The sequence below is a fragment of the Balearica regulorum genome, chromosome 1, assembly GCF_011004875.1.
Source record: "Balearica regulorum gibbericeps isolate bBalReg1 chromosome 1, bBalReg1.pri, whole genome shotgun sequence".
Lineage (NCBI taxonomy): Eukaryota > Metazoa > Chordata > Aves > Gruiformes > Gruidae > Balearica > Balearica regulorum.
Window position 1 is genome coordinate 57,457,889 of NC_046184.1, and position 12,838 is coordinate 57,470,726.

A 12,838-nucleotide genomic window follows, 5' to 3' on the forward strand; every position below is an offset into this window, starting at 1 on the left:
ACCTCCCCAGGCTCTTCCAGCCTCCTTCAGGGAGACATGAGTGATGTTTTTAGGGTCACAACCCTGCACTCTCTTAGGACCTTGAAGTTCAATGTCTCCAGAAACATGAAGAATGGGGTGGTTTTGAGAGAGGAATCATCCCAATAGGAGCAGTGATTGATACTGGCAGAGTGGATAGAGCTGATCCCAAGTGCCACAGAGCCTTCAGGGAGATGCAGTAAAGGTTGTGTGGGTGACAACAAAAGCTCTTAACTTCTATCTGGCAACACACATTGTTGTGCATACAAAATGCCTTAATAAGGTGGCAGTTGTCAAAGTTCCTCCTCAGAGAGCTGGATTCCCTTCCTATCCTGGGGACCTTCTTGCCTAGTTTTATGGCAGCTATGGATTGGGGTTTGCTTCCCTTCCCCAGTATCCCTTTGTTAAACTTGCTATGTCCGTACCATAGCACAGTGTGGGATCATTTTGTTTGTCATGCTGTTACCGTGCATAAATGTGCTGCAGTAGAGTCTATGAGAAACAGCTCTGGAAGAGAGCAGCTGAGCAGCTTCCAGGAGCAACCTACAGAGAGATTTTTCTTCCCATTCAGGGCAAGTAGATAGCACACATACTTCTGAATCTTCTTTATCTCCTTTTGGGTGTTGCAGTCCTCAAGCACAATCGATTAGCAAGTGGCAGGGTCAGACTCCTTGTCAGAGCTGGACTGCGTTACCTTGCTGTGTTGTCCCAGTGGACGTTTCATCATGGTGCTGGTTTGGGAACTTGGCCTCTTGCACCTCCTGCCTCCTCATTCCTCCTCTCTCATTCCTGTAGGCTACCCTGCAGTTCTGTGTGGTGAAGCCCCTCATGGCGATTAGCACAGTCATCCTTCAGGCCTTCGGCAAGTACCAGGATGGTGACTTTGAGTAAGTTTGTCTAGTATCCAAGTCTCAGCTGCCCCTTCTCTGCCCAGCTGTGCTTATGGTCCTTGTGTGTGCTGGGCCGTGGGAAAAGACAGGGAGACAACATGGGCTGAATATGCCTGTAAGAAAAGAGGGCGGGCATAAGGCTGTTGTTTCAGGTTTTTTCTACCTCAGTTTGTGGGAGGGAATGGGACAAGGAGGCAGGAAGGAAATGGAGTCTTAGAACACTCCAGTGAAGCAACAAGGGGAAAAGATCATGCTGAAAATTCAAGCATTGATTTATCTTCTCTTTTCAGTGTAACCAGTGGCTACCTCTATGTAACGATCATCTACAACATCTCTGTCAGCCTGGCACTGTACGCCCTTTTCCTTTTCTACTTTGCCACACGTGACCTGCTCAGTCCCTATAGCCCAGTCCTCAAGTTCTTCATGGTGAAGTCTGTCATCTTCCTGTCCTTCTGGCAAGGTGAGCTGCTTTTCCCTTCCCTTGGTAGGCACAAAGCTCTCTGTAGGGGCTCAGGCACTAGAGTTGATAGAGCAGATGCTGATTAATGGCCAGAATGTCTTTTTCTATTATTATTATTATATTTGCTTTACAGTCCTTCATTGCTTTTCTCTGGGAAACCTCATTTTCATCTTCGTTTCTATGCTTCTGAATCCTCACTATCCCTGTGCATGTGCACGTATCTGCCTGGCAAAATCAGCTGTTTGGATGAAGAGTCCTTTGCATTCCTGGAACAATCATAAAGCACAAACTGCCAACATTTTATCTGCATGCTGCCATTTTATTGATTAAAGTGGCACATCAAAAAAGATTTTTAGTACTTTTTTTTTTTTTTTTAGTGCTTCATAAATAAAATTTTAATGGTATGTCTGTGATTCATGTGAAGCAGCAAGCTGGCTGAATACAGTGTGTGCTGCCACAGAATTACCACCAAGCGGAAGGACGTTCAGAATACGTACACATGATGCAGAGGCACATTCAGAAAGCTGAAATTCCACCTAAGCTTAGTGCTTCTTACTAATTGGCTCTAAGCATTTCCCTGTTCAACGCCCTACTTAGGTTTACTGAGTTGCACTTCAAAGACTAATTGAGTAGGAACTTAGGTGGAATTTAGGCTGTTGGAGTGTGGCCCATCCTCCCTGTCTACAGACAAACTAATAAGCTGTCTAGGTTATCATCTTGAGCCATCTGGTCACACGCTTTCTGCCTTCTCTGGAATTCTGCAGCCACCTGGCTATGGACAGGGAGAAACATCTTTCTTGCAATGGTGTGTCAAAACCACTTTATGCTTAAATGAAAAGCTCTGTTACTTTAATTTTTGCTCTAGCTAGTGGAAGCACTGAGATCACAGAAGTGCTCACAGAAATATCTGACTGCTTCTTACCCTTTTGGACTTGATTCTAGTTCCACAGATTGTGCGTCAGTTGAGACTAGAAGAGGGTCAGTGTTTGAACATTCTTTGCTGAAACATATTTGTCTCATTTATTCCTCCTTTCTCTGTTGTACAGATGAGTGTAGATGGGAGTATCTAGCGGGCTCTGTTTGTAGCTCCTGTGTTAAATGGGTTTGCATCTAGGATATGCAGCAGAGACAGCTATTTCCATTCCTTACAGTTAGTATGCGATCATGTTTTCTGCACATTTACATGAGCTTGTTGCTTTGTTTAGGGATGCTGTTGGCCATTTTGGAAAAGTGTGGCGCCATCCCCAAAATCCACTCTGCCAGTGTGTCTGTGGGTGAAGGCACAGTAGCTGCTGGATATCAGGACTTCATCATTTGCGTGGAGATGTTCTTTGCAGCCATCGCCCTGCGCCATGCCTTCACATACAAGGTGTATGTGGACAAGAGACTTGATGCCCAAGGTAGGAAATACGCCAGTACATATGGCACATCGATTTGGTAGCGAGACTGGGTGGAGACTGGTCCCTCCGGCAGCCCGCACACTGATATGACTCCCAACCTGAATGCTTGGAAAACATCACATCCCCTCCTCTGTGGTGTCTGAACAGATTCATTGTGCAATGGCTCCGCAGGGCAGAAACCTTGCCTGAATTGCATCGTTCCCTTTTCAGTTCCCCAGTATGCCACCCACGACAGCTTGTTGCAGACCTGAGGGCTGCAAGAAGTTGCATCCTTTTGGTAGAGTGGGTTTGTCCTCCTTCCTGTCTCCCCAAAGGGGAACTCCACTGCTCCAGATTGTGCAACAGACTGAAGGCAGGAGGGACAGGGCCTGAAACAGGCTCTGTTTTGAATCTGGCTCATGAAGATGAGGCTGTGCTTTGGCAATATGTTTGACTCGGAGGAGGAGGATCTTTTCGTAATGACTTTGTGAGGGCTGGGCTGCTAGAAGTCTTATTCTGGGGAAGAGGAGGGTGGATGTTAATCTCTGGGAAAGGGGGTTCTTGTGCCCAGTGTATGCAAGTACAGTCAATGTTCTCCAAATAAAGGGGTTCCTTCCTGCCGGGGGGAGTCTGTGCTGAGGTGCAGGAAGACAGCAGCCCTTGGGCAGTGATCATGTAGTTGATCCCTCCATCCCAGCCAGCCCCAGAGGTTTTGGAAGGACAGTGGCCACAGCTGGGGGAGATGAGATCTGTGGGTGATGAAAGGGTAACCTGCTGGCCAGTACAGTGGGGGATGTTTTGGTGGTGGGTCTTGTTCAGTTCTTGTTATTTCCCCTCTCTCTCTTTTTTCTTTCTTTCTCTGTCTCTCTCCCCTCTCCCTTTTATCTCTCCCTTGCTTTGGCCACTGGTCCCTGATGCAGCTGTTCCATCATATGGGCCATACGGTAGGTACGGCATGCTCTGTGTGTTTGTTGGTTTTTAACTGTGATGTTCTGTCCTGATTCCCAGCCTGCCTACTGCCTGCTCTGTCCCTTGTTCCCCCTGCCTTGTAGGTCTGTAACTCAGCTGCTTTAGGGTTGTCTGGATTCTAAGTTGTAAAACAGCCCCATGGGCAGTGACATAACACCGAGATTTAGAGTGTTTCTGTCAGGACTGTGTGAACGTTTCTCCAAAGAGTTGCACAGGCTTTCAAGTGAGCCAGTTTGCTCTCTCACCCCAGCCTCCCTTCACTTTCATAATTGCCACAGATGATCAGCGTGCTTTGGTTGTTTGGGGAGCTCATCCCCAGGACTGAGCGGAGCCAGAAGCCCACACTGGAAATGGGACCTAGAAGCCGTGAGAAATGGCAGCTCCTAGAAGGAGACACAGCCTTCCTCTGTGTTCCGCGCTTGGGTGGGCCAGTCTCCAACTGTTGCTTCCTTCACAGTATCACTGTGACGCCCTCCACCCATGGTGTGGTTCTGCCTCTAGTACTGCCTGTTCCCCTCCTTTCCCTCCTTTGCGCTGCTTTCCACTTCTATGATCTCTTTCCTGCGGGCACATCGATACCGCCTATCAGTCTAGTTTCCAGTGAGTGAGAATGGCAAATGCCACTTCTCCTACATTTTTAGAATTTCCTTAGTTTTTGTCTTCTGAAACCCTTTACAGGAGCGCCTCCCTGCCTTACTGTCTTTGCGCACCCAAGCCAGCACAGGTAGTGTGTAGTGGAGGTTGTGGCTGTGGGTATGTCCCATTCTCATGGCATGTCCCCTATTTGGTGCTGCAGTGGATTCACTTGGCTAGCAGTGGCTGGATTTAGGAGCACTACTGGTAAAACTTGACACCATTTGCGTGGCATTTCCTCAGCAGCTGCTTAAGGAAGTTTGTAAAGTAACTTCTGCAGGATCTAGGAGTGCATGTTCCCTGTTCTCCTTACCTTCGCGTTAAGGGGTGTGGGGGAAGGCAGCAGTATTCTTCACTCGTCCCTCCCCATCTTGCACCAACAGGTCGCTGTGCTCCCATGAAGAGCATCTCCAGCAGCCTGAAGGAGACCATGAACCCCCATGACATTGTCCAAGATGCGATCCACAACTTCTCACCAGCTTACCAGCAGTACACCCAGCAGTCAACGCTGGAGCATGGTCCACCCTGGCGCAACGGCAGTCACGTTATCTCGCGCTCCCACAGCTGCTCGGGTGCCCGCGACAACGAGAAGACCCTCTTGCTGAGCTCCGATGATGAATTCTAGGAGGGGAAACTGCCAACACAGGCTGTCATTTTCCTTCTTTTGTTGTTTTTTAATTTTTTTTTTTAATTTATTGAAGCAGAAACACGCAAGTCATATCACTCCCTAGAGAGTGCAGATTGCAGAAGTGGGCACTTCTCATTAGCTTTTGTGGGTACGGACACAATGAGCAGTGCGGAGGTGGGGGGATGGCCAGGACTCCATTCTCGAGCCCATTCCTTACAGCAGCAATTGACTGGAATTAATTGAAGCAAAGCTCCAGGGTTTGGGGCTCTGGCCTCCCACACCTGCCCAGCTTGGTGTGGAGCGTGACTGGTCAGAGCCTGGAGTTGTGGCCAAAAATGTTTTTGGTTTTTTTCCAACTGGACAAGTCGACTGCTTTGAATTCCTCTTCCCGAATGGTTGATGTAGGCACAGTTTTCTCCCCTAGCTCCCTGGTACTAACATCTCTGTGATTCTTGGGAAATGGGATTAGGATGCAGCGATAAGCATTCCTGAGGACCAGACCAGAGACTGGTCTCTCTATAGCCATTGCCTTGAATGCTTAGTAAGTAAGGAACATCTGCCCCCAGCCTCCTAAGCACCTGGTTGTGCAGTCCTGCACTTGAGTGAGTGAGGGGAAAAGGCCAGGACTTTCTTCCTGTTCCTCTGCTCCCTGCATCCCCCCTGCTCCCCATCAAAGCTGATGCTTGTTGAAGCTCAGCAGGGACAGAATTACTGTCTCACAAGGGCGGGGTTGTCTAATCACCAGGTGTCCAAGCTTCCCATCTCCCCTGCATTCCTGTGGCAAAAAAGCCACTCCAGCCTCCCTGGAGTGTCTGTCTCCTGCTAACAAGACTGAGAACTGGCCGTGATAGGTGGTGAAAGTTTGTAAAGCTCTGACCCTTTCATCCCTCTTTGAGAAAGGAACATGTAGACACTAAAATGTTTTTTCTTCTCGTTTCCTGTCCCCCACTGACACAGCTGCCCCTCTTAAAGGTGCAGACTGCACCAGGTAGCTGCCAGGACAGGTCCTGGTCTCTTGCAGGTAGCTCACCCCATGCTTGTCATGTCTGGCTTCCCCTGACAGCTGCACAAGTTTTGCCCTTGGGCTGGAGTATTCAGGAAGGGATGTTGCACACTCCTCCTTTGCTTTTTATCTCCATAGCTGTTCTGGGGCCAAACTGGAGCAAACTTGAAACCTGGCTGCTTAAAACTGTCCCTCTTAGTTTCCCAGGCAGCAGTTGCTGCTGCACGTTTCACAGACCCTGAGGCAACTGCAATGCTGTCAAGGGTGGAATCAGCATCCACAGGAGTGGGAAAAGAAGCTTCCCCTTGCTTTTGTTGGGTTTTGGATTGGCCCCTAGGTATTTAGTGGAGCCCGAATAAAAATAATTCCTCTGTAGATCTATCCAGGGACCAGGAATTGCCTCTCTGCTTGCTTAAAATTGTCTAGGGGAGGAGTGGGGAGCACCCTCAAGTGCCACAGATGAGATGCCCCTGCCCCCAAGCAGGAAGCAAAGTGGAGAGGTTGGACCAAGCTGCTGTGTTCTTCACTGTAGTTTCTCTCTTCCTCTCCCGCTTGATGCCTACCCTGCCATCAGCAGACCTGCACCTTTCCAGATTGCCCCTCCTTGCTCTGCTAGGAGAACTGAGGTCTGGTTTACAGCCTGGAGTTCACCTTTCCTCTTGTATCCTAATCTCTGTGCTTGCTCATTCACTTTCTCAGACGCGACTGTGAGTGAAGAGCGCCTCATTTCCTCAGCACCCCTGCCAGAAGCATGTGGTCAGGAGCGGAGGGGAAAAGGGCTTGAAGAGAGGTGGCTTTGCTCCCTGCTGTGAGGATAAGATAGGGGAAGGCTTAAGGATGGTGTCTCTCTGCACTTGCATGTCTGGGGGGAGAGCAAAGCAGGTGGGAGCAATGCTGCTGACTCTTGAGGGAGCTGGAGGCAGGGTCAGTGGATCCAGCAGCTTCCCTGCTGCTGGATTTCCCCATTTGTACACATCCTGTGATGCCGTGCAGTTAGTTACTGCTTTTCCTAAATCTTTCGCTGCTTAATTGGACATGCAAACGCTATCTGCCAGGCTTTGTGTGGGCTTGGTGTAAAAGTTGTAAAAGCTTCCCTTTTCCTCATGCTGTAAGCTGCCTGGAAAGCAGGGCTGAAGATTGAATGGGCTTTCCTTCCATCTTCCATGGCTTTGATTGATAGACTTTTAGTGTGAGGTATTTATGTTAAACTCCCCCTCTCTCTTGGGGAGGTGGGACATGGGACATGATCCCTTCCTCCTCCTTCCTTGCATTTGGAGGCCTTGATGATGTCCCAGTGTCACTTACTTGGTGACTCTCCCCAATCTTTGTTGCATTGGGTGGCCAAGACCTGAAATCTCTGGGCTTGCCCTCTTGAAGATGATCCAGTCTTGGGGAAGCAGTTTTTTAAAAAATTATTTTGAAATATATGCTGCATATATATGCTGTGCAGAGGATCTGGATATTCTCGAAGCTTCCTGTACGTAGTGGTTTAAAGTATAACCCTTTTGCACTAGCTGCCTTTGGAGAAGCCTGATGAAGAACTAGCGCCCAAACAACAGCCAGCTGCCATGTGTTATAATTTTATATTTATATATATATTTTTAACACCACACAAAATCATCTCTGAGCTTCCTGCTCTCCCTAAACAGGTAAGTGCCAGAGCAAGGACTGGCTCTGAAGCTGCTCTGGCTTGGAGAAACAAGTATCTTATAAGACCCAGAGCTTGAGACCGAGGAGGCCAAGGCATGGCCGTGGTCTTGCAGGTCTGCTTGTGATGACCCAGGGCCCTGACAAACATCTTGGTTCCAGGAGTAGGCCCTTGGAGCTGCTCTCCCTCACCTGCTTCCCCTCTCCTTCCTTCCTTTTTGTTTACCATGTAACATACCCATGGGATTTGTTTATTATTTTTCCATATAGAGTAGTTCTTTGTATATAAACAACTGAAAAAAAAAATGTATGATAAATAAGACAGAGTCACCTAGTTTTGTACCTATCGTGTTTAACTGATGTGAGCTCAGCGACAAGCCGCTCTCTATTTTGGTCTTTGTGACGTTATACTCTGCAGAAATGAGCAAATATGATGACAAATAAAAATATAGAGATAATATAGATTGTACTTAAGCCGCCTCTGTGTGGTGCTGTGTGGGTGACTTCTCTGAACTGATTTGGAGTTGTGGCTTGTTGCAGAGGCCGAGGCTTAGTGGGTCAGTGTGTCTTGTCCGCCTTGTCCTTTTCTCGAGAGGAAAGCTTCATGCTGTCTGCGTAGGCAGGAGCTGATGAGAAGCAGTGCTACAGCAGCCTGGGGCAGAGACCTGGAGTAGAGATGAGTCCTGATCTTGCAAAACACCTGTGGGATAAAGGGGGCTGCTTTCTCTGACAGTGGCCCCAGTAAACAGCAGCTCAGGGCTTTTTTTCCAGGAGCAGCAGTGGGCATGGGGCAGTTTGCAGTGGCAAGAGGGAACATGAATGTAAAACCCAGAACCACCAGGTGAGCACTGCAAGCTGCTGGGAGGCTGGGACCTGGCCTGCCTGGGCATCAGGGTAACATGCTCATCGCTTCCCACCTCAGCTCCAAGGAAGGGTGGTTTTTTCCCCAGGGGGAGGAAGTCAGGCTTCACCTCTGGGTAAGGCACCTGCCATGCTTCCTTCCCCTTCTTTTGCCACCTGTGGGCATGAGCTCCCCGCTTTCCTCCTCTCTGTTCTTGAGTCAGGCACTGAGGTCACTCAGCAGGGAAGTTTTTGGGTAGAGCTGTCCTGATTGCACCTGCCTCTCCTCCCACAGCAGGTCCCAGGGCAACCTGGAGGGAATATTTCTAGTGAAAAGTACTACCTTTCCCAGGAAAAACTGATTCAGCACAGCTGAACCGCTCCTGAGAGCAAGTGCTGTGGGGGGGTGATGTTCAGCATTAAGCTTGCTTACTGAGCCCCTTTTCTTCCAGAGAGTACAAGTCTGTGTGTGTTCTAAAAAGTCATGAGCTGTCCCCCATCCCCTCTTTTTTGGGCACATTCTTGAACGTGTCCTGCAGCAAAGCTAGAGAGAACTAGAAAACTTGGTCTCACTGAGCCACAGCTCTATCCTGAAGTTCAAGAATGACCAAACACACTCTCGCTGTGGAAAAAAAAGAACTTGCTTTATTTGTAAAGTCTACAAAATACAGAGGAGTCAGGTAGGACACATACTGTAAGTCAGAAAATAAATAAGTATTTTTTTGCTCTATATAAGTATAAGATAAAATGTGATTTGCATATATAAAATATAAAGTACGGCTCTGTACCAACATCCTGGCTGTGCCGAGAGGCGGAATGGCAAAGAGGACGTGAAAATAACTTATGTTCGTGCAATAAATAAACACAAGAGGAGCTGGGGTGGGGGAATGCTCACCAGTGCCCCTTCCACAAGCGGTGGGCACCTCTCTCCGGGGAGGGATGGAGGCTGCAGCCAAGGGCAGCTGGCATGGCAGTACCCAGGCAGGGGCAGAAAGGAGTGTGGGGGGGGGAATCATCTACAGCAGTAGCTGCCAAGAAGGGTCCGACTCCGGTTACCTGCCCTGTGCTGCTTGTATTTAGCAAAACCAAGTCTTCTCTAGCATTTCAGCATGCTGAAGAGCCGGTTGTCCCATATGGGTATCCAAGCTGGAGGAAAAACAAAGGGAGGAGCCTACCTGCCTGCTGGGTGACTCCCAGGAGCAGGGATGCTCTCCACCCCTGCTCCCTACCTCCTGTACCTCCACCCCTCTCTCTGCCTCCACAGCTCTGACTCTTAGGGCCAGGAGCACCTTTCCATGGGCTTTGTAGGCGGTGGGGCACCAGGGAGCGCTTGGTGGGGCTGTACAAGTTGGCCTGTGCTGAGTAAAACAGTGTTTATCTCTGCTCCAGCTGCCTCCGCTTCCTTCCTGCCAGTGCTGCTGCATTTCAGAGACACCCAGCCAGGCTGAGCGTCCCGTGGGCAGGAAGAGGCGTGAAGGATGTGCGTGACGGAGGGAGATAAAACAGCACCGCAGCTTCTCCCCTTTGCATACGACAGCCTGAGCTGACCCACTCACATGCCCCAGCTCTCCCCCGCCCAAAGGTCCCTCCTCCATCACCGTTGCCTCTGGGCTCTCCCGGCGCCGCAGGCTGCCACAGCACTTTCCCATCCTGCTCACCCTTACCAGGCACCAACCTGAAGCCACTTTCTCCCCCCCCACCTCTGACCTGCCACCTTCCCTCACCATCTCCATCCCCAGAGGCTCCAGCCATGCTGCCACCTCCCTCCCTGCTCCAGCCATGGTCCAAGTTGCAGGGCCAATGCCAACCCCCCTCTCCATTGTATACCTTCTGCCCCTCACCACAAAACCTCTCTCCCTGGCACATGCTCCCAGGGGTGCCTGGCCCACACTCAGCTCTCCAGTGCCCTCTCCCAAGGCAACAAAAAAAAAAAAAAAAAAAAAAGAGAGCCCCCTGGGGTTTTCCTGCCAGCTTGGAGCCGAGGGATGTTTCCCCACTGCTGCCTGCATGGGCTTGCCCTCTCCTGCCTGCACCCCCCCAGGATGAGGGGTGCCTGGCCAGGGGGCTGCAGCAGGGGACAGGGCTGAGTCAGAAAGGAGGGGGCTGCAGGGTTTTGGGGGCCACCAGCAGGGCCCTGTCCTCCACCTCAGCACCCACACCGTGGCAGTTCTCTGTACATGGAGGAGCTGGAGGTCAAGGGGTGGAAAAAGGAGGATTTCAGGTACAGCTCCTGGTGGGAAGGAAGTCAGGGAAGGTATAAGAGGGGATTTGTGGGGGAAGGCACCCCAGGGGGCCATGCCCAGCCAGGGGACGGAGGCCGACACTAGGAATAGGCGGCCTGGTTAGCTCCGGACTTGACGATGGTGATGACGCTGGCGGTGGCCACCTTGGCGGGGGGCCCGTGGGCAGCCACGGTGCGGGCGAAGCCCTGCAGGGCCTCATACTTGCCGCGGAGGGTGTCAAGCTCCAGGCGCATGGCAGCGTTCTCCCGGGCCAGCTTGTCCACCTCCCACTCCAGCTCCATCTTCTGCTTCTGCAGCTCTTCCTTCTGACAGACGCGCTTCACCCGGCAGCTGGCAGCGTAACCCCGGTTCTTCAGCGTCCGCCGGCGCTGCTTCAACCTTGCCACCTCCTCCTTGGAGAGGCCCCGCAGGTGATGGTTGAGCTCCCGCACCGACAGCCCCATCAGCTCCTCGTCCGACAGCAGAGGTGTGTTCTCCCCCAACTCCCGCTTCACCTGCCGGAGAAAGGGGTGGTCGCCTGAGACCCCCAAAACCAGACCCCTGCCCCCTCCCCCCAACCCTCCGGTCCTCTGGTGCTCACCTTCAGGGCCTTGCTGGAGAGCCCGTCCGCAGCCATCCTTGCCTCGCGCTGGCCCTGCCGAGCAGCCAGGAGAAAAGCCGGTTACTGCTGGCCCCCTGCCCGGTGCCCGCATCCCCCCCGCCGGCCGCGTGACTCATCCCTACTCCTTTAAAAAAAAGTACGTAGTAATAATAATAACGATAATAATACAAATAATGACTGCAAAAAGTAATAATAACGGGGGAAGGCTGGACCTCCCATCTGTCCTTCATCCCACCCCGAGGTGGTCAGGATGCTGCTGTGCCCAGGGGACCCAAAACGCCCGAGCTGAGCCAAAGCTTCCCCCTGGGGACGAAACTCAGGCGAGACCCGCCCGAGGCTGAAAAGAAAGTAAAAGCAGCAGCCCCACGGGGCGAAACCGTGTGGAAGCCACCCAGCCGGGACCCGCGTGGAGGTGTCACCCCACCGCCCCCGTGCCCGGCGGGCGAGGGCACCGCGGCTCCCGGCGCAGGGTCCGGGTGTCCACAGGCTCCGAGGGTGAAGGGTCGGGGCCGGGGCCACGGAGCGTGGGCGAGCGACAAGTGGTCTCCCCGTGATTCAGCAGCCCGGGGAGGGGAAGTCACCGAAGCGGCGCCTGTCCCCTCGCCGGTGGCCGGTCCCTCCCCGTCCCTGGGTTCGGAGAGCGGGGAGAGGGCCGGGAGCCCGGGCTGCAGCCGAGCAGCCTCTCCCCACCTCGGAGAGCCCCCTCCCCGTTAGCAGAGCCCCCGGCGGGGCGAACTGGGTCGGGACGGGGCCGGGAGAGCCCCGCGGGGAGGCGAGGGGCTGGAGGGGACGGCGGGGAAGGTGGAGACGGGGCGGCTGGAAGCTGATGCAATCCGGGCCGGGGAGCCGCCGCCGGAGCCGGGGAAGCAGCAGCGGCTCCCTCCGGGCGGTGGCCGGGACGGAGGAGGGGAGCGCGGACGGCCCCGAGCGGCGAGTCCCGCCCCCCCCCCCCCCAGCCCGGTCCCCGCGCTCAGCCACCGCTCAGCGGCCTCCAGGCAGTGCCGGACCCCGCCGCCCCCCTCTCCCGGCCGGCCCGCTGGGGGGGGGGGGGGAAGAAGCCGGAGGCGGAGGAAGGGGCGCCCCGGCGGGGTCTCTCCCCTCTGCCCCGTCCCGGCCGGTGCTTACCGGGAGGCTGCGCTGGTCCCCGCGGGGCCGCTGCCGGGTCGGGCCGTCGGGCGGCGCCTCCAGCCCCGCTCCCCACGATTACTCACCCGCGGATTCTTTTCATTCATAAAAACACAGTCATGCGGTGACATCACCTTCACCCCGCCCCTCGCCGCCACCGCCACGCAGGGCGGACCCTGCTCTTAAAGCGGCCGCGGCCCTTAAAACGCCCGGGATGACATCCCCGCCTTGCACGCTGCCAGAGTATGAAACACACCGGGGTATGAATGCAGCCACTCTCCCAAACTGATGTTTTTCCCTGGATTTTGGGGTAACGCACGCCCAGGGAATGGCCATACCCGGCCGCAGAACACCCCCACCCAACCCCAGAGGAATGGGCCGCTGCCGCTTTAAGAAGAACAC

The 12,838-nt window shown here is 53.1% G+C and overlaps 3 protein-coding genes across 5 annotated transcripts in view; 1 reads left to right on the forward strand and 2 right to left on the reverse strand.

Moving 5' to 3' along the window:
• Positions 1-8,096, forward strand: part of TMEM184B (transmembrane protein 184B) — a 31,264-nt gene extending 23,168 nt beyond the window's left edge. For 2 of the 3 annotated variants that reach the window (XM_075752805.1, XM_075752814.1), the window contains exons 6-9: positions 814-905; positions 1,199-1,368; positions 2,574-2,768; positions 4,733-8,096. In XM_075752805.1, the coding sequence (XP_075608920.1) occupies positions 814-905; positions 1,199-1,368; positions 2,574-2,768; positions 4,733-4,974 (699 nt within the window). In that variant the 3' untranslated portion in view covers positions 4,975-8,096. Of the gene's footprint in view, positions 1-813; positions 906-1,198; positions 1,369-2,573; positions 2,769-3,667; positions 3,692-4,732 lie in introns of all 3 variants that reach the window. The other variant, XM_075752796.1, reaches the window with a different exon arrangement.
• Positions 1-12,838, reverse strand: part of EIF3L (eukaryotic translation initiation factor 3 subunit L) — a 167,478-nt gene that overhangs the window by 18,642 nt on the left and 135,998 nt on the right. The window lies entirely within an intron of this gene.
• Positions 9,091-12,582, reverse strand: MAFF (MAF bZIP transcription factor F). Its single transcript, XM_075752683.1, is given in 4 exon segments — positions 9,091-11,204; positions 11,291-11,344; positions 12,437-12,486; positions 12,489-12,582. Coding segments are annotated over 4 exon segments (597 nt in total). The 5' UTR covers positions 12,568-12,582; the 3' UTR covers positions 9,091-10,790.